Source organism: Culex quinquefasciatus, chromosome 3 (genome assembly GCF_015732765.1).
Source record: "Culex quinquefasciatus strain JHB chromosome 3, VPISU_Cqui_1.0_pri_paternal, whole genome shotgun sequence".
In the NCBI taxonomy this organism is placed as follows: domain Eukaryota; kingdom Metazoa; phylum Arthropoda; class Insecta; order Diptera; family Culicidae; genus Culex; species Culex quinquefasciatus.
In genome coordinates, this window is record NC_051863.1 from 90,233,843 (window position 1) to 90,255,601 (window position 21,759).

The 21,759-nt window shown below is 39.9% G+C and overlaps 1 protein-coding gene and 1 pseudogene across 1 annotated transcript; one reads left to right on the forward strand and one right to left on the reverse strand.

Annotated features, from left to right (window-relative positions):
• Positions 1 to 711: 711 nt before the first annotated feature.
• On the reverse strand, positions 712 to 16,884 carry LOC119769062. The gene is made up of 7 exons (XM_038260954.1): positions 16,805 to 16,884; positions 11,909 to 11,970; positions 7,901 to 10,242; positions 7,446 to 7,838; positions 1,411 to 1,488; positions 919 to 1,064; positions 712 to 859 (listed from the first exon to the last, which is right to left on the reverse strand). The coding sequence occupies exons 1-7, from the start codon at positions 16,882 to 16,884 to the stop codon at positions 712 to 714; spliced, it is 3,249 nt and encodes a 1,082-aa protein (XP_038116882.1).
• Positions 16,885 to 19,157: 2,273 nt separating this feature from the next.
• On the forward strand, positions 19,158 to 21,385 carry LOC6047765 (annotated as a pseudogene).
• The last annotated feature ends 374 nt before the right edge of the window (positions 21,386 to 21,759 follow it).

The window sequence follows — 21,759 nt, forward strand, 5'->3', positions numbered from 1 at the left end:
GTCGACTATCTTATAGCAAAATATTTTAAGTATTCAGTCGATTTGTTTATTTTCTTAATTTTTTTAATGATCTCTAACATTACACCATATAGTTCAGAAAATACACGAACTGTTTTTCTAATCTTATTGATTCACTGATTCGTTGTTAATCGCCGCGAATGTCCGTGATTATCAATTGATCTGGAACCTGGCGCGCCGCATGGCAATCGCAGCGGGTTGGTTAAGCGTATTCACAACGAAGTTTTTTTTTATAGGAAACAGTGGACTTCGCTGTTATTTTAATGTTGAATTGCTCGATATAAAACGCCGTTCAACAGTGCTTTAATAACGAGTTTCTCCTGTAAATTTTACAATGAAAAATGCTGTTCAACAGTGAAATTTAATTTTGTTAAGAATAACTTAAAACAGGTCATTTTACGCAGAAGTATATATTTTAAAGCAAATTATTTCACAATTTTATTATTAGCACTCGATTCGACTCTTCTGGTGGCACTCGCATCCCAAGTCCAGCTACGGTCGGCCTCTTCCAGCACGGGGAAGCGAATGTTGTACAGGTCCACCGTTTCGTGCATACAAGACGTTTCTTTGAATATTTAAAGATTTGCTTGTCCAACTCACGAATCGGGGTCAGCACCAGTTTCAAAGGGTACTGCTTGCGACGGTTGAATAACCGATTTGAGCTTGCGCTGCAAGTTGCGGAGGATATCGCGATCATTCATACCTCCGATTCAGGTACAAATCAAACCCTTCGTCGTCCAGGAATTCCGTCGTAAACGTCATCCTGACCACGGGCGGTAGCCTCCTTCTTGGCCATCTGGTCTTTGGCCTCGAGCAGACGTTTGTGTTTTTTTCGAAGAATCTGGAATTTCGAAAGAAACTTAAAAAATCCTACTAACGAAGTAAAAAAATGAGACTCACCTAAACATGTACCACTTGTCTCCGGTGCAGTGATCTATGATGAGAGTGTGCTCCAGCAGCCCGCGCGATCCGCTTGATACGTAGTCGCCCATCCGCGCGTTGTTGATGAAGGCATGCGCAAAGTTCTCTTCCGCGGCTTCGTCGACCTAGCTGATGAGGATGAGGACTCCGCAGATGCGCGCCTTTGCTCCACCTGGAGCAGACGTTTGATGAAGGCGCGACCTTTGCTCCCGCATTAATCGACGGAAACGCCACTACTATCATTTTCTGGGAACTCGTGTGGTGTCAGAGTTTACCCTGAAACATGTAAGTACCAAAGTTAGTGACATAATCACCTGCCCCATCCAAACTCTCACCTGGGAAGTCAGCTACTGCTGAAGGTGTTGCTGCTGATGCGGGTTTCCACACCGGCCCCTTCCGCCGCGATTTATGTAGCCACCGCATCGGCTGTTGTTAACCTTGAGATTATTTACCCCGCCACGCCGTTCCCACCGCTCCGATTATTGTGGTAACGATCTCCACCACGGGTTTAGTAGCGTCCATCGCCGTCGGAATGTCCGCCGCTGCTTGCTTGGTCGTTATCGGGAGACATCAAAGCATCTAAATCACAACAGGTGCCGTAAAACGGTGATGTGCATGAAGAAAAAGCAGGAAAATATTTTAATGATATATTATATTTTACATAACAGCTTTTTCCTGCAAAAAAAAAAACAAACATCCGGAAAATCAACCCAATCTCTTAATGGCCACTTTCTCCCTTTTACGCAAAGAACTCCTTCCGGATGGTGACAGACTCAGCAAAAATCATCCGGAAGGCCAAGAAACATCATCCCTCTTGCGCAGGGAATTCCTTCCGGATGGTTACAGAACCGGGAAAACCCTTCCGGAAGGTCATGAAGCATCGTTACTCTTACGCAGGGAAACCTTCAGAATGGCCACGGAATCGACAAACCCCATCCGGGAGGCCAAAAATCATCATCCCTCTTGCGCAGGGAACTCCTTCCGGATGTTCATAGAACCGGCAAAACCATCCGGAAGTCCAAGAAGCATACTCCCTCTTGCTCGGGAAGCCTTCTGGAACCGATTCCGAGGTCAATAAAACCGGAGCCATGATAATTAAAAAGATACTTACCCGAATTTCGATAACCGCAATCCAATTTGTCCAATTTTCCACCATTCACACGCGAACAAATCGAAAACAACGAACAGCTGATTTCGATGTTTACAAACATCGTTTGTTGGTGTGCGAGAAACTCGCACGAAACTAGAAAAAAATCGAGTGCGGCACTCGCACTTTCAGTTCCAAGATGGAGGCAAAACTCGTGCGGCACCAGCGCTAGTTTCTTCAAACAAACACTTTGACAGCTCTGAGTGCGGCACTCAGTGCGGAACTAGCCATCAAACGAACGTACCAATAGACTACAGTTATTGTTTGTCATGAACAATGTCAAGCTCACGACAACGGTAACTAGTCTAGCACACGCGGTGTGTTATACAAAACATTCAGGTAGCGGTAACGCTTGACACCTGATGTTTTGTATAACATTTTTCGACCACGACCTAGGGCACTGGTAGATCACAGTTCAGTGATCTTAGTATTTAACGGCCTGAGCTTGTTCAGTCGGGGTCTTTTTTTGTATTGTGCAGTCATTAGTCAGTGTTCCTTATGCTTGTGCTCTGTTGTCAGTTGAGCAGCCAATAGTCTTGTGCTTGGGTTTGTGCTTGTGCTTGTGTCAGTCAGTACTCGTGTCAATGTAATAAATAAAAGCAGTTAAAATCAATAAGCAAGTGTTATCTTTCCAGTGCATAATATCACAGTTATCCCGCTCGGACACACGGTCCGATACATCTTCTTAGTATTTAACGGCCTGAGCTTGTTCAGTCGGGGTCTTTTTTTGTATTGTGCAGTCATTAGTCAGTGTTCCTTATGCTTGTGCTCTGTTGTCAGTTGAGCAGCCAATAGTCTTGTGCTTGGGTTTGTGCTTGTGCTTGTGTCAGTCAGTACTCGTGTCAATGTAATAAATAAAAGCAGTTAAAATCAATAAGCAAGTGTTATCTTTCCAGTGCATAATATCACAGTTATCCCGCTCGGACACACGGTCCGATACATCTTCAAGATAGGACAACGAAGGGTCCTTGGCGTTACTCCAGATGATGAAAATTGGCGATCTTCAATGTTACTCAATGTTGTATGGTGTTCTATTGATGAGAATGGCAAGAGGAGAGATCGATGGAACCTCGTTGGAAAGACAAATATATACGGTATCAACATACGAATTTAAAGACGGCGACTGGGAGATGATGCTCCTAGATTGCGCCTTATTCATTAATAACCGAAGTGTTATTAGCGGCTAAGTAATGAACTTAGACTGCATTTATTTCGGCAATGGTTGCCTGAACAGATTTTTGGCAGTGTTTGCCTTGACAGAATTGATCAAACGAACTAATGGAAGTTCAATCATACCGTATCAAGCCAACGAGATACGAAAAGTTTAACAAGAGATGGCATCAACAACAGATTGAACACTTAAAGTCAACGGTTGGAACAACAGAGTCAATATCGTCAACACAGCCCAGACGTACATCATCGAAGCAGCCAGGACAACCGTGATTATCCCCGAAGACACCCCAGAGTCATATCGCGAGACAGAAGACATCCCCGAAGACACCCCAGAGTCATAACGAGAGACGGAAGACATCCAAGAAGACATCCCTGAGGTAGCAAGGACCAACGTAAAGTTAGAAAAAATTATAATATTTTACCAAAAACTTACAACTATCTACTTGAAATCAATCTCTTCAAGATTAATTTCAAGCTGTTAAGGAAGGGGAGATGTAGCGACCCTAAGTCGCTTACCTACTATACATAGACTACAGTTATTGTTTGTCATGAACAATGTCAAGCTCACGACAACGGTAACTAGTCTAGCACACGCGGTGTGTTATACAAAACATTCAGGTAGCGGTAACGCTTGACACCTGATGTTTTGTATAACATTTTTCGACCACGACCTAGGGCACTGGTAGATCACAGTTCAGTGATCTTAGTATTTAACGGCCTGAGCTTGTTCAGTCGGGGGCCTTCTTATGCTTGTGCTTCTTGTGTTGTAGTGTACTGACGGGGGGGTCTTTTTTTTGTATTGTGCAGTCATTAGTCAGTGTTCCTTATGCTTGTGCTCTGTTGTCAGTTGAGCAGCCAATAGTCTTGTGCTTGGGTTTGTGCTTGTGCTTGTGTCAGTCAGTACTCGTGTCAATGTAATAAATAAAAGCAGTTAAAATCAATAAGCAAGTGTTATCTTTCCAGTGCATAATATCACAGTTATCCCGCTCGGACACTCGGTCTGATACAATTCAATGCTTATCTATTTATTTATGAGCTCAAAGCAGTAAGATTTGTTCTGGATAAAATATTTGCCATGAAAAACATATTTGCTGCATGACTTTTTTCATTTCAACTATATTATCAATATTATTCTTTATCATATTCTCTCAAACTGGTCACAGAGACGTATTCAAAAGCAATTTTATAGTTTTGGAGCATGGATTCATTTTACTCACATTCCAAACACTGTGATTAAAAATAATACCGAGGTACTTCTTATCAAAACAAAATACTAATCATTATTTTTTTATGTTTTGAACGAATTGAAAGAAAGCTTATATATTTAGAAAATTTATAAATTTTCTTGAAGTTGTATGTTTTTTTACAAGCAGCCAAGGCATTAATTGAACCTAACACTTATTTTGACCATTATAGTTGCTATTCTAAACAATTTTGTTGCAAAATATTAATCAAAAGCAGGATCAGAAAAATTTTCGATGGATTTCAAATTTCCCGGGAATTCCCGGGATTTCCCGGGAAATTTGTTGAAAATTTCCCGTTTTCCGGGAATTTTGTAACCCCGGGAAATTGGACGCTCTAGCCTCGACTCGATTCAGGCTCGATCTCGAACCAGGTCGACTCGAAGCTCGAGCCAAAATTTTCACTGGGCAAGCAAACTGCCAGAATAGCTTAACTCAGTGCGGACGTTACGTATCGGCGGTCGTTACTGATCATGTGGTCCGCCCTAGAACCGCCCTGGCGGACCGAGGGCGGTTGAAATTTGACATTTGAAATTTTTCAATTTCGTCCGCCCTCCATCTGCCTTGGCGTTCCATGGGCGCATCGCCCTGGGCGGTTCAAACTGATCGCTGAAATGTTTCAATATCATTCGCCCCTCAATCGCCGCGGCGAGCCAATGGCTAATTGCCGTGGCGGTTTGCATCTGAAGGAATTTATTTCGAATTTGACATTTCAGTCAGCATTTATGGAACAAAATCGTTGCATCGGTAAAAGTGTTTTACTTTTAATTGGAAAAGAAACCTTTGATGGCAAGAATAAACAACATTTAATAATACAGTGTTAATTTCAGAAAAAATGTGCTTTATTTTATATTTATTTTTTAAAAGTTTCAAACAGTACCGTCAACTGGGGTGAATCGGGACACATGGGGCAAATTGGGACAGCAGTTTTAACCATGTACACGGAGAGATTGTGCCCAGAATTTTTAACAAATAAAATTGTTGATTTTACTTTCGTAAATTTTAACATAAACGTACTTGTCACTGCCAATTTTCAGTTAAATCAACCAAAATTCAGTATTAATTTAATAACCTGTTTGTTGAAAATGCTAAAGGCAAAAAGCTAACAGATTTCCCGAACTCGAATGAACGTGCTCGACTGTTAATATGTTTTGATGAAAAATCAAAGAATTGTAATTTTTCTTTTTGAATGCGACTGATAATTACAAACGTTTTGATAATTTTGAATTGGATATAATAATATTTAAAATTCCCGCCGAATCTCAAAAAGCAGAATATTGAAACTAAAAGGACAGATTTAGTTTTTTGGTCAAAATGGAGTAAAAAAAGAAGTTGTCTTTATAGATGTCGGCCATCGTGTCACCAACAATTTATTGCTAGTATCAACCAGCTACCTCTGGATTATGAGTCCCCTGCACTGTCCGATTTACCCACACTCGCGGGACCAAAATGAAGTAAATCAGAGTGAAATGAAACTTGACAATAATCATACAAATATCTATGTTCTTACTGAAAATACAATAATAATCTGAAATTTTGAAATCCAACCAAACAACAAATTCAAAAATATGAAAAAAACAAACATTCCAGAAATTTTAAATAACATTTTTTTTAAATGATTAAGAAAATTTCAACAAAAATCTGAAATTTGGAGAATCAAAATTAAAAATATGCAGAATTGAATAATAATTTGAATTTTTTACGTTTTTATAAACTCAATAGATCAAAAATGTTAAAATTCGCAACGAATGTACAAGTCGAAATTCCAAAAGTTTTAAAAATCGGAAATATAGAAATTCGTAAATACAAATTTACGGAAACCTCGAAATTATAAAAATCTAACACTCTATTTCTTCCAAAATTAAAAAATCTGGATTGAAAATTTAAGAATAAAGAAATTTAAAAAATTAAGAATTTAAGAATTCAAAAATAAATAAACTTTTGTACCAGCCATATATCCTAATTTCCTTATTTCCTAATATCCTAACTTCCTAGTTTCCTAATTTTAAAAATTTCATTATTTCCTAATTTCCAAATTTCCTAACTTCCTTATTTCCTAATTTCCTCATTTCCATATTTCCTAATTTCCACATTTCCTAATTTCCTAACTTCCTAACATTCTAATTTCCTCACATATTAATTTTCTAATTTCCTAATTTCTTAATTTCCTTGTTTCATAATTTCCTAATTTTCTTTATTTTACTAATTTGCTATTATCATAATTTCCAAATTTCCTAATTCCCTGGTTTCCTAATTTCCTAATTTTTTAATTTCCTTATTTCATAATTGTCCCGCCCGTGTGGATCAATCGGACCGCGCACTGGACTCCAATCCAGAGGTCGCCGGTTCGAATCCCGCGGCGGGCGCTCTAAAATTCTTTGTGTAAATATGGGTATTCGGCGCCGTCGCTCCGTGCCATACTTTCATACACTTAGGAGCCCAGGGCGGCGAAGTCCTTGTAGATAAAAAGGAAGACACTAGTGGTTGGTACTAGCAATGGTGGCCGACAGCTATAAAGTCAACTTCGTTCGTTTATTTCATAATTACATATTTTTTTAATTTCAGTTTTTCTTGTCTTAGAATATAAGAATTTCTAAATTTGCTTTTATTTATTGATTTCTTAATTTTGTTTATAATTGTTGTTAAAAGTTTTTGAATAAACATTTTTAATCTATTTAATTTTAAGTTTTGAATATTTTTAATCTTTTTATTTTTTCTTCGAAAGAACCTCAAGCGCGCACACTGTCAATCGCGCTCATACCGAACTGTCAACTTTTCTTGGGGGGGTCACGAAAAGAACACGCAACATTTCTTGACCGCGTTCCTTCCGATCAGCATACTTACTTTACTTTACTTTATCAGCAACAGGTCTATCGACCCAACGCTGAACTAATCGAAGATTTCCAGGATGCTCGATCTTGGGCCGCTCGTCTCCAGTCGCCCACAATGTTGGCCGCTATTGCATCTTCGTCGACTGCACACAGCCAACGCGTACGAGGCCTTCCACGAAGCCGACGACCCCGTCCAGGTTCGCTGCTGAATATCGTTTTAGCCGCCCGCTCGTCCGACATTCTGGCTACATGTCCAGCCCACTTTAGCCTGTCGTGCTTGATGACTTTTACGATATCAGCATGTTTGTAGTCTTGGTACAGCTCGAAGTTCATGCGCCTGCGCCACCGGTCTCCTACTTGCTTGCCGCCGAAGATAGAACGCAGGATTCTCTGCTCGAAGACCCCAAGTGCTCTCTGGTCAGCCTCCTTTAGCGTCCACGACTCGTGACCGTAAAGAGCTACAGCGTGATTTTCGTAGGCGTCCTTAGGCTGCGGGACCTTAGCTGGCTACGAAGACCGTAGAAGGCCCTGTTTGCAGCACTAATCCGCCGTTTCACTTCGCAGCTCACATCGTTGTCGCACGTCACAAGTGTACCAAGATATACAAACTCATCCACCACCTCATATCTTTCTCCATCTATTTCCACCTCCGAAACACCATCACCTGCGCTGCCACGCGCTCTGCCAGCAACCAGATACTTGGTCTTGGCAGTGTTGATGGTCAGTCCGATCTTCGCAGCCTCCCGCTTGAAAGGGACGAACGCCTCCTCCACTGAACGACGATCAATACCAATGATGTCGATGTCGTCAGCGTATCCAAGTAGCATGTGCGATTTAGTGATGAGTGTTCCGTTTCTTTGCACGCCTGCCCTTCGAGCAGCACCTTCCAACGCTATGATGAACAGTAAGTTCGAGAGAGCATCGCCCTGCTTCAATCCATCCAACGTAACGAAAGCTTCACATGTCTCGTTAGCTATTCGCACGCTTGATTTTGCTCCGTCGAGCGTTGCACGAATCAGTCTAATTAGCTTCGCCGGAAAGCCGTGTTCTAGCATAATTTTCCAAAGTTCGTTTCTTTTGACTGAATCGTACGCCGCCTTGAAGTCGATGAACAAATGGTGTGTTTGCAGGTTGTACTCCCGGAACTTGTCGAGGATTTGTCGCAGAGTGAACATCTGGTCCGTCGTTGACCGACCCGCCCGAAAACCGCACTGGTATTCACCGACAAAGGTCTCGGTCAACGGTCTCAGCTTGCTCCACAGGATTCGGGATAGTACTTTGTACGCTGAGTTGAGGATTGTGATGCCTCGATAGTTGGCACAATCGAGTCTTTGCCCTTTCTTGTAGATTGGGGTGATGAGCCCGTCTAACCAGTCGGTCGGAAGCTGTTCTTCGCACCAAATTCGCTGGACGATTTGATGCAGAATCTCGATCATCCGCGCGCTCCCGTGCTTGAAAAGTTCGGCCGGAAGTCCGTCCTTTCCCGCGGATTTCGCGTTCTTGAGCTCCTTTACGGCTTTTTCCACGTCCTCCAACGTAGGCGGGTCCACAGCTATTCCATCATCCTCAACGTTCATCCTGTCCTCGACGATTCCCTCTCGTGTCTCACCGTTCAACAGCTGTTGGAAGTGCTCCTTCCACCTGGCCGCTACCGCTGTCTTATCTGTCAACAGGTTACCTTCCCTGTCGTTGCACATAACAGGGGAAGGCGTCGCTTTCTTTCTTACACCGTTGACAGTTGCATAAAACCTCCGCTTATCGTTCGCGTTGTACTGTGCTTGAGCTTCGGCAAGTACTCTCTCGTCGTACTCCCGTTCTTTTCGGCGATGGGTTCGTTTCTCAGCTCGTCGCAGCTCACTGTATCGCTCACAGTTTCGGCGCGTACCCTTAACCAGCATACGTTTCCTGGCCTCGTTCTTCTCGTCCGTCACTCGCTGGCACTCCGCATCGAACCACCCTTTGGGTTTGCGTCCTCTGGTCGTGCCGATCACTTCGGTAGCCGTTGTGTTGACGATGCTCTGGAGGGCTCCCCATTGCTCGTCCAGGTTACCCGTAGGCGCGTCCTCGTTGATCCGCTCGTCGAGCTTCCGACTGTACTCTGCAGCAACGTCGCTGCTCGCGAGGCGCTGGACGTTCAACCGCGCTATCCTCGCAGTACGCGGGGTCAACACGTTCGACAGCCTAGCTCGGATCTTGCACGCTACCAGGAAGTGATCAGAGTCGATGTTCGGTCCTCTGTACGATCGGACGTCCATCACGTCCGAGAAGTGTCGACCATCCACCAAAACGTGATCGATTTGTGTGCACGATTCGCCATTCGGGTGGCGCCAGGTGTGCTTCCGAATATTCATGCGCGCAAAGAAGGTGCTACAGATAGCCATTCCTCTGGCTGCGGCGAAATTGACTAAACGTAGGCCGTAGTCATTCGTGCGAGGATGAAGGCTCTCCTTGCCGATGACAGGATGGAAGAAGGCTTCTCTTCCGACCTGCGCGTTTGCGTCTCCAATGACTATCTTCACGTCGTGTCTTGGGCACTCTCCATAGGTCTTGTCGAGACGCTCGTAGAAAGCATCTTTATCGTCATCGGGCTTGTCGTTCGTCGGCGCGTAGATGTTGATCAGGCTGTAGTTGAAGAATTTGCCCTTTATTCTCAACACGCAGATCCGGTCATTCACCACCTTCCACTTGATGACTCGGTTCTTCTGATCCCCAATCACTACGAAACCGACTCCGTGCATCGCCTTTTCGCCGCCACTGTAGTAGATGTGGTACTTGAAAGAGGTGTTGGCGATGGGGTCCACCGCCGTGAATTCTCGCTCTCCATGACCGGGCCATCGAACTTCCTGGATGGCGGCCACATGCACGTTCAGCTTGTGCAGCTCCCGGGCAAGAAGGCCAGCACGTGCAGGATCTTGGAGAGTTCGAACGTTCCAAGTACCGAGTTTCCAATCGTTGTCCTTTTTACATCGCCTGGTCTGATGCCGATTTATCCGTCCTGAATTTCTTCTTTTGTTTTTCTGAGTTGGTGTTTCGCTTCGGTATGCCGCCTAACCACAGAGTAACACAGAGCGAGCAGTCCGAAGAAATGTCATTTTATTTTTTGGCTCCATAAGGTTTGCTGGTAGCAGGCGTGCGATGTACCTGCGATGTACCACAAAGTGGAACCAAAAATCGAATGGCAGTAGTGACTCTGTCTTACTCTGTGGCCTAACCAGGGCTGCGAATACCTAGTCTCGGGGTGGGGCTGCCACCTTCCAGCTTCCGGGACCCAGCTGCGGTTTTCTCTCGACACCGTAACGGGGGCTTTTGTCTCGAAGCCTAACGGTACAGATACACCCTCCGAAGAGGGTGGAGCCCCCCTTACCCTGTCAGCATACTACCAAAGTTCCCACCGGGGTTGGTTACCCGATCTCTCCAATGGTTACTAGTATCCCGGCCAGCGCCGCGGGGAGGCCAGGGTATCGGAGTTACTGAACAAGAGGCTAAAGGACCACTTGGTGGGTCTATTTTATACCTACGGTACTTGTAGTACCTATGGTACGCGTTGTCCAGTCGTTCGCTGACCAAATCCGATCAGCATACCGTACTTTAATTATGAAGTGAGAGGATGTGAAAGGTGAAAATTACACTATTTGGCTAATGTTGAAGTGGCAAATCAAAGTGTAACTGGAGAGGTGGAATTGGTGAGTAGGTTTGTTGATGATTTCTTTGCAGGTGATAAACTATGAAGAGCAAGAGGACGACCTTCGCCATGAGGACCTCTAATGCGAGTGAGTTAAACACGTTATAAGAATGTTTGATGGAACGAGAGGGCAATAGAAGGGAAATGCGGGCCGATTCTTCACGGATAGAGCAGCCCGGGCAAATTTAACAAAATGTTGATTAATCCAAGTAAGTATGGGTTTATTTTTGCACATTAATTTATCTAATGTGATTCTTATTAGAAAACTCGTGCTTACGACGGATAAAATCTTAATGAACCATTATTTTTTTTTTTCAGAATCATCAATCATAAAATACATAGAAATGCGTACACACACAGAAAAAAAAATGTAAATTTACCGGACACTGAAATCTTGTTTTTAACGTAAACATGCTCAATGTAAATTTGAAATGCAATGTAAACCGTTAAATTGCATTTAAAGGGCCTTCATGTAAAATGAGATCCGATGTTATCGTTGCTTCTCATGTAAATGATGTTTTTGCTTCTGACAAACGATAAATTTTGAAACTTGAAAAGCATGTAAATTACCATTTAATGTAAAATATGCTGTACGTAAATATCAATTACACTTAAATTTAATTTGAACTGTTGTTTGTTCTCGACAATGACAGTTCTTTATTGTTGACGATTGCGGATGATCGTTCGGGAGTGTTTTGTAGACGAATGTCAACTTTTACTGTAATTGCAAGTAATTTGTGATCAATTATGATAGTAGTTAACATTTTAACATGATTTTCTCAAGTTAAATGTATAGAGACAAAAAATCAGCACATTTGAAAGCAAAACAAAGTTCCGCTGTAGGGTTGGAGAAAATGTTAGATATCCAATCATAAACAAAACATTACTGGCTTACTGAAGGCCATCTTTAGCAGCACTAGTGGGTCATCCTTCCCGGTGTCGTTTACTAGCACAATTCTGGCAGGAAAAGAATCTTTCCGGATCAAAGAGGAACCAAGATTAACTTTAACGGTATTAAATCGGGTTGAGGGAAAAGTTTTACCAACCCCCAGCTAAAAATCAGCAATTGTCTCTTCGCAAACAATGTAAACAATCTGGACCAAAGCCGTCTCTAGAATCAGATTCAGATTCTGATCAGCAACGATTCATAGAACAAAACTCCTTCAGGAAACTCTGGAGGAATGTAAGCTTCTGGACGAAACAGCGGTCCCGAAGAGTGCCATTTGGACGATTTGGTAATAGCACTCACGAAATAATAATTTTTCACTTTTTAGGTAACAAAATCCATCACCAATCCATCGTTCGTTCTACCGGGCCGTATCGCCCCAGCGGATATGTGTCCACAGCGTCAGGGGAAATACCAGAATATGTTGCTTACTTACTTTACTTTACTTTTACTGCTCGTACAACCTCCGGGTCATGAGCTGTCTCCAGATGCGTTGCCATCTAACTCGGTCCTGGGCTGCTACTCTCCAATTCCGCTGCGGAACTCCCACACTTTCCAGATCTTCCTCCACCTGGTTCAACCACCTTGCACGTTGCGCCCCCCTCCGCCGCGTTCCAACCGGCTCCGAATTAAACACCAACTTCACCGGATTGATAGTCTGGTTCGGTTGGCGCGCATCCAGCGCGTCCGGCATTCTTGCGACGTGTCCGGCCCACCGGATTCAGCCAGCCTTGGCGACCTTCCGAATACTTGGCATGCCGTAGAGTTGCGCCAGCTCGTGGTTCATCCTTCTCCTCCATACAGTGTTCTCACGCACGCCGCCAAAGATCGTCCTAAGCACTCGTCGCTCGAAAACTTCAAGCGCTTGCAGGTCCTCCTCGAGCATCGTCCACGTCTCGTGCCCGTAGAGGACGACGGGTCTTATCAGCGTTTCGTACATGGTGCACTTTGTACGCCGGGAAAGGTGACCAGACCGTAAGGTTTTGTGGAGTCCGTAGTAGGCACGACTACCGGTGATGATGCGCCTCCGAATTTCTCTGCTGCAGTTGTTGTCCGACGTAACCAACGATCCGAGGTACACAAACTCCTCCACAACCTCGAACTCGTCGCCGTCGATCGTCACGCTCGGTCCTATGCGAGTCCTAAGGGACTCGGTTCCTCCTGCCAGCAGATACTTCGTCTTCGCAACATTCACCTTCAATCCAACCTTATCCGCTTCCCGCTTCAATTCGGTGTACCGCCTGGCCACATCCTCGAACGTTCTGCCGACAATGTCCATGTCGTCGGCATAGCAGATGAACTGGTTGGACCGGTTAATGATCGTGCCCCGCATGTTGAAGCCCGCCCGCCTCATGTTGAAGCACACTTCAAGCCCAATGTTGAAACAGAGGCCGGAGATACCGTCGCCTTGTCGCAGTCCCTTGCGCGATTCGATCGGGTCGGACATCGCTCCCGAAATCTTCACGCTGCACCGTGCCCCGTCCATCGTCGATTTCACCAGTCTGATCAGCTTCCCGGGAAAGCCGTTCTCGTACATGATCTTCCATAGCTCTTCGCGATCGACCGAGTCGTACGCGGCTTTGAAATCGATGAACAGGTGGTGCGTCGGGATCTGGTACTCGCGACATTTTGGAGGATTTGGCGCAGCAAAAGATTTGGTCCGTCGTCGATTTCCTCCACAAAACCGGCTTGGTACGTACCAACGAAATCCTTTGCTCGCTCCGACAGACGACAGAAAATGATCTGAGACAGCACTTTGTAGGCCGCGTTGAGAATAGTGATGGCTCGATAGTTCTCACATTCCAACTTGTCCCCTTCTTGTAAATCGGGCATATTACTCCTCTTTCCACTCCTCCGGTAGCTGTTCTGTGTCCCAGACCTTGACAATCAGCCGGTGTAGACAGGCCGCCAGCTTGTCCGGGCCCATCTTGATGAGTTCAGCACCGATACCATCCTTACCCGCTGCTTTGTTGTTCTTCAGCTTCTTGATGGCATCCTTAACCTCCCTCATCGTGGGTGCTGGCTCGTCCTCGCCGTCCACCATACCGCTGACGTCGTTTCCCCCGTCGCCCTGGTACTCCGCCTCTGGGCCGTTCAGGTGCTCGTCGAAGTGCTGCTTCCACCAGAATATGTTGCTGTTGACCGCAATTCAGATCATGAACGTTCCATTCCACATCTCCACCCCGCACAAATTGACCACGGAGAATTCTTACAGGCAGGGTTGTTACGGACGGCGCGGATCGCGCGGATGGCGCGTTTCGCGCGGATAGCGCGGATCTGGCGCGGATTTGCTGGCTAATTTTGCTCAGGCGCGGATTTCGCGCGGATGGCAATTTTGATAAATAAATTAATTGAGAGAGATAGAATTACTTTCAAGTTATTAAGAAAAATATTATCAGGAATTACGATAATTTGTTTTTTCCTTTGAGTGCAAGAATTTCATAATTTTTCTTAATTGAATTTTCTTCTGAAAATGTTTGTTTGTATTTTCTTAGTACGAAACGTCGAAAAATGAAGATTAAGTAGAAATTATTTTTTATATGTTTCTTGTCATTTCTTAACATCTCCGGCTCTGAATATTTAATTTCTTTTGAGTTTTGAGTAATGATTTTTAACCTTATTTATTTTTAATTTTATACTGGATTTATTCAATTTTTAATTTTGCAAATCAAATATTACAAACTTTTCCCGAAGATATAGACATTATAATGTGTAACAAAACTATTATTGGGGCTTGTTCTGGTGGGCGCCAAATATGAGCTTGATTGGACGTAACAGAAGCTAGCCTCCACTTTCGAATTTTGGAATGGAATTTAATTGGTAGAAATATTTTTTTTCTAAATTTGAACATTCTTGGCGAAAATAAAAAGATCAGAACATTCCAAATTCAAAGCTTCAGAAATTCAAAAATTTGAAAAAAATTGTTTAAATAGTTTTTATTCTAACAAAAAAAAAACAAAATACATATTAATTTTTTTTCGAAATTTCTAAAATCGTAATTTCAAAAGTCTGAAATTTCGAAATTCAAAATATTAGCAATCTGAAATTCAAAATACCAAAAACTTGGGTAATCAAAAATTTGAAGAATTAAAAAAATCAAATCTAAAATAATTTTAGTATTCTTAAGCTTATAAATTCCTAAATTCTTAAATTCATAAATTCTTAAATTCTTAAATTCTTAAATTCTTAAATTCTTAAATTCTTAAATTCTTAAATTCTTAAATTCTTAAATTCTTAAATTCTTAAATTCTTAAATTCTTAAATTCTTAAATTCTTAAATTCTTAAATTCTTAAATTCTTAAAAATTCTTAAATTCTTAAATTCTTAAATTCTTAAATTCTTAAATTCTTAAATTCTTAAATTCTTAAATTCTTAAATTCTTAAATTCTTAAATTCTTAAATTCTTAAATTCTTAAATTCTTAAATTCTTAAAAATTCTTAAATTCTTAAATTCTTAAATTCTTAAATTCTTAAATTCTTAAATTCTTAAATTCTTAAAAATTCTTAAATTCTTAAATTCTTAAATTCTTAAATTCTTAAATTCTTAAATTCTTAAATTCTTAAATTCTTAAATTCTTAAATTCTTAAATTTAAATTCTTAAATTCTTAAATTCTTAAATTCTTAAATTCTTAAATTCTTAAATTCTTAAATTCTTAAATTCTTAAATTCTTAAATTCTTAAATTCTTAAATTCTTAAATTCTTAAATTCTTAAATTCTTAAATTCTTAAATTCTTAAATTCTTAAATTCTTAAATTCTTAAATTCTTAAATTCTTAAATTCTTAAATTCTTAAATTCTTAATTCTTAAATTCTTAAATTCTTAAATTCTTAAATTCTTAAATTCTTAAAAATTCTTAAATTCTTAAATTCTTAAATTCTTAAATTCTTAAATTCTTAAATTCTTAAATTCTTAAATTCTTAAATTCTTAAATTCTTAAATTCTTAAATTCTTAAATTCTTAAATTCTTAAATTCTTAAATTCTTAAATTCTTAAATTCTTAAATTCTTAAATTCTTAAATTCTTAAATTCTTAAATTCTTAAATTCTTAAATTCTTAAATTCTTAAATTTTAAATTTTAAATTTTAAATAAATTCTTAAATTCTTAAATTCTTAAATTCAAATTCTTAAATTCTTAAATTCCAAATTCTTAAATTTTAAATGAATATTCTTAGTTCTTAAATTCTAAATTCTTGATGTATTTTAGAGAATTGAAATTATGAGAAGACATTATTTTAATTATCGGAAATTAAATTTCTTTCGGAGTGAAATTTTAGCGAGGATTTTGGATTACAAACTGTATCAAAATTCTTAGATTTTGAATATTTAGACTTTCGAAATTTAAAATTTTATCATATTATTATTTTAGATTTGGGTTTTATTTTGAGGTTATATTTTTGAAGTTAAATTTTTAGGTTTTTAAATATTGTATTTTCTATTTTGAAGATTTTTTTTCATGACCACCCTTGCCTTGACCGTCTCTTGAGGATTTTTTTTAAATGGATTTATTGCTTTCATTCTTTTGGAGCTTTTAAACATAAAACAAGTTCTTTAATCAAATACTTTCTGAATTAGTTTTTCTTCATTGAAAAATAAAATTTCTTAAATGTTGGTCGCGATATTTTTTTATATGGTGTGGATTTCGCGCGGTTTCGGATTTTAGGTCGGCGCGGATTTGGCGCGGATTTTTTTTCGACTCTCCCGTAACAACCCTGTACAGGTGCATTCCGTGTCGTGTCCAGCTGAAGTGTGTGTATCCTTCGTCCAATTTGTAATCAGGGTGCACACAGATTTGGTTTGCCGTCTGGCAGGGAACTGAAACATTACCAGTTAGTCGTCCGATTACGTTTCCACCGTGTTGTTTCGCATCCGCTCGTTGCCGTAACCGGGTTTGGCAAAACGCCCGAGCACCTGCTTCGCAATCATTTTCCAAACTTTTCTCACCGGCTGGAACTTTTCCCACTTTTTTTCAGGTGACTTTTCTTACAAACTAAAACCACAGAGAACAGATGTACATCACTGAACAAAAAGCATCGAAAAACGTGTGTAAAAATTCAAACCAAGATACGTTGAAAAGAGCTAGGGTGTGCATCATCCGCCTAGATAGCGCCACTTCAAAAATCATGCTGACCTACAGTAGCAGAACGTTGGACCATCCATTCACTGCACAAAACATTCCGAACGAACGACATCAGACCAATGTCTGACTGTCCTTCATCGTAGGGGTACGATTTTACGCGCGAAAGAAAATAACAAAATCAGATGTGAAGGTAAACAAAACGAAATCAGAGTTAACATGTGGAAAGGTACTATTTTAAGCTATCGTTCAAACAAATTATTTTTAAACAAGTTTTCTGCTATGTTTTTGTTAATGTTAATGCATTTTTGCATTATTTGCAGTCAATTGAAATTGTACTGAAGTGAATTTAGTTTATAAACGAGGAAAATATTATATTTCTGAGGAAATTATTGAGCCATTCTATATTGTTAAGTCAAGTAATCTCAGCTGCGATGGTGGCGCCGCCAAGCGTATCCTTTACACCCTAATTTCTTTGATGCAAGATTGTATGCAACACATTTTGTGAGTGCTGCAGTGTTTACACACAAGTTCGAGCCTAGATGTACATCTGTTCTCTGTGCTAAAACCATTCGCAGCAAATACTTCAAAAGGGCGTTTCATGATGAAAGAAAAATGTTTATCTCACTCATTCAAATGGTTGTTGAAATGAGTGTGAGCAAGATGCACGATTCTTTCGCAAGAAGCAGTGTCCTTTTGAAATGCTCGTCGCGCTTTCAGGTGGTCAAGTTGACAACTGGCCAAGGATGTAGACCTAGCAAGGTGCATGCATCAGAATGTCGGAGTTACTTTTGGATTAGGGTGATCGCTCTAATTAAAATTGAAAGAATAAATAGATGATATTAAAGAGTGAGTTGAAGTCTGGAGTTTTTTTTAAAAGGTCCAATAAACCAAATTTCCGGTTTTTGCTTTTTGGGTGTTTTTGAAACCGCCTTATGTCAGAGGTATTAAAAACACCAAAAAAGCAAAAACTGAAAATTTGGTTTGTTGGACCTTTTAGAAAAAACTCCAGAAGTGTACTCGATCGTTACTCGTGTTTCAACATCATTACTCTTATTCATTTGAATATTGGATTAAACAAAAAAATGTTTTTTTCAAATTGTAATTTCTAATAGGTTCCTATCAAATTATTTTCTATTAAAATACAATTTTATTCCATTGCTTGTAGAACAAAAATGAAAAAAAAACATCAGATTTTTATTTAATAATAATAATCAAATCATCATTCAATTGGAGCAAGTTTAAAAAAAATTGTATGGTTTTAAAAGAATATCGGGCCAAGAAAGAAAAAAGAAAGAACTTCAGTTTATAGAGGTATGCATATCATAACCTTGGGATAGGCATTCAACTTTTGTGAATTAATTTAATATAATATATCAAACAGATTTAGACAAAATTTAATCTGTGACATTACGTATAAGTATCAAAAATAATGTGACTAAATTTTAAAAAAATAAAGGCTTACAAATGTTCTAAAATTTTTATGAAATGACATATTTTGTAAAAAAAAACTTTTCGAAATGCTTATTCTTATTTTATAACAAAAGATTATTTTTGTATAAACGATTGTCGATATGAGTATTTTTTTTAAATAAAAGATTCAATAAACCAAACTTTTTCATGCATAGACTTAACAGGCCCAAACTAAAGTCGGTTTGAAAATACCCAAAAAGCTAAAATTATTTAAAAGAAATTCCAGGTATAGTCGATAACATTTTTCGCTTACTTTTCCAAAAGGTTCTATGTACATAGGAAGCCCGTGGCGCATTGGTTATTTGCAAAAGAAAATTGTTTGCCATTTACTCCGACAACAACTCCAACATTTCAATGCCTACCTTTGCCAATCTCATGGCATTGAAACAAAACGTCAACGGCCATCACCAAACAGAAACAGTTTGCTGTCACTTTTTTGCGGAGCGGATTTAATTTGTTCGATTTCGGATTGTTGTGATTCGTTCTGGAATGTGTTAGGGAGGTGGAAAAGACAGTCTTAAAATTTTATTCTGTTTTTTTGAGATGGTCCCAGCCAAGAAAAAGGCCGCCGTGGCACTGAAAAGTCCAAACTCTTCAAAACCGGTGGTGACAAAAAGAAGAAACGCGCGAGCCGCAAGATTGTCGAGGGATTGCGTATTATGAAGGGCAAGTTCAGCGCCCGGAAGGCGCTTTACTCGCTGAAGACCCTAAAGATGGTCCGGACGAAGAAGCGCAAGGTGGCCATTACGGTGTTAGAGAAGATCGGCGGTGCTAAGAACGGTGGTGAACAAAAGGTGCTGGTGAAGAAGAACAAAAGCTACCTGCTGACCAAGTCGTTGTCCGTAACCGGTGCTTCCGGAACCATATGCGCTATATCCACAAGACGTTGAAGAAGGTTAAGGTGCTGATTGTGTCGCCGGAAAAGCGCGTCTGCTTGCTGATACCCTAAAGTCGGGTCTGCTGCTGGTGCAATATGGGGTATTTCCATATAAGCGAGCGGCCAAAAATATTTTTTTTTTGCTTTTCTGTGACTTTTTTGTGTTGTTTGTACTTAGTATAATGAAAACAAATAAAATTTGATATTTTTCCAAAAAAAAAGTTTAATTTTCGATTTTTTCATATATTTGAGGCCACATGCATTAAAGTGGTGAATTTTAATATTCTTGCTATTTGATGCACGGAATGGCGGTTTATGCTATGTTAAAGTTTCAGATTTACGTTCAATCTCCCTCCCCTTTTTCTTGAGTTAAAATCCACCTCTCTTTGAAGACCCCCTCCTCCAATTAAAATTTGATTTTTGCGGTGTTTTAGAATTTTAGATGGTTTATTTTATGGAACATTGTATGGATTCTCGTCCACGTTTTTGGTTGATCCACTTGCAAAATTCACGTTTTCCACGATAAATTCTTCTAAATCAAAATCACTATGTAACCGATTGTCGTTAGATTACTTAAAATATGAACTTCTTCTATGGGCTTTTGTATACCTCGTTTTGAAGCTACAGAACAACGTGCGTAGTTTTTCCTCTGTGGTTTTTCCTGAGTTGATCATGTGATGGTTCTGCAATGTTGTAATTCTTACAAATATACTCGAAAGCAGTTCTCACGTTTTCAGAATAGTGCTTCTGCTTCGTTATATCGTACAGGGACACTACGGTATTATTATCCATACTTTCAAAAGAACACAACAACGAACTGATATGAATATTCGACGAATCGTTTCTGTAAAATATTTAGAATAGGAATTTCTAATTTTATTAAACGTACCTAAGTACCAACAAAGTCATGAATATCAAATCAATTTCAAAACATACATAACAGGAACGTCATTTCTGCCTCCGCAGGTAAATAATGTGATTTTAACCAAGCGTATACGCGAAATCATTAATTTCCTTGCATGAATCAAAATGTTCAAAATGGCATAACTCAAAAAGTGCACATAAGTGCACTTTGAAATTTGGAGACAAGTTAGGACATGGTTCAAATTTTAAGCTGCAAAATTTTCAGATCGCACAAATGCACACAAAAAAGTACTCCATTAACAAAGTTGAAAAAAACTAAATTTTGAATAAAAATCCATCTTTTTTTATTTTTATTATTTTTTTAGCCTGTAAAAGTGTGTTTTGTAAAATATTATTGAAAAGTTAAATCAATTACCTTTCTGAATATATATAATGATGCAGGAAAAAATACATAAACAGCTACACAGTACAACTATGAAAAATAATAATTTTTTTGTCAAAAAACATGTTTTTTCTTACCATTTTCGCCTTTGAAGGTTTGCAATTCAGTGAATTTTGAACCTACAACTTTCAAACTCCGGATTTTTCTTAGTTAGAATGTTTATTTTCGAAAAAAAATACCAAAAAAATAATTAGAGTATATCGGTTTTTCGATTTATGGCCGCCTGAAACCCCATAGTGTGGTGGTCGGTCTCGCACAGCCGCCCGGTTCAGTGCGTCTCGCAAAACTAAGTCATCGCGACCAAGACCTGCGTCGATCTGCGCAAGGCCAAGATCTCGAAGCACATCAACGACGGTTTCTTCCGCTAGGCCTGCAAGAAGAAGAGCACCTGTACCGAGAAAAGCATTTTCGCTGAAAAGGAGGTGAAGAACGTGCCGTCTGAGCAGCACAAGGCCGACCAGAAGACCGTCGGCGACGAGGTCCTGAATGCCACCAAGACGCACCCGGAGGTGACGACGTTCTCCATGCTATCGTAAACATTTTCTTAATATTATGCATTCAATAGATTAAGCTAAAGAGGTAAAACTTTCCTTTTAGGTCATGTGCAGCACCAATCTTGAAATTTCTTGGGTCAACGGAGACTTAGCAGCACAAACAACCCAAATGCTGAAGGAATACTAATGGTAACCCTAAAGAAGACTTAACCCCGAAACACATAATTGCGTAAGTACATTCCGTATTGCAAAAATCACCAGATTAGATTGAAATTATTCTATCAAGTAAAAAAATGAAATTTTATTTGTTTATTCCATTTTGCCCCGTTGGATCTAGATTTCGGTTCTATTTTCAAACACTTTTTGTTGTATTGATAGTTGAAAGTTATACTTTTGCGAATTGTTTGATAACCATTCTTGAGTATTGAAACATGTTTGTATAATGCTCAATTTTGATCATAAAGCAATCCAAAAGTATACTATCCAAAGCAACGATCTACAAAAGCGTCTGAAAATTACATCGGATTTTAGATTCAGCGGGGCTAAAAAAATTTTGGATTGGGTAAATTTACGT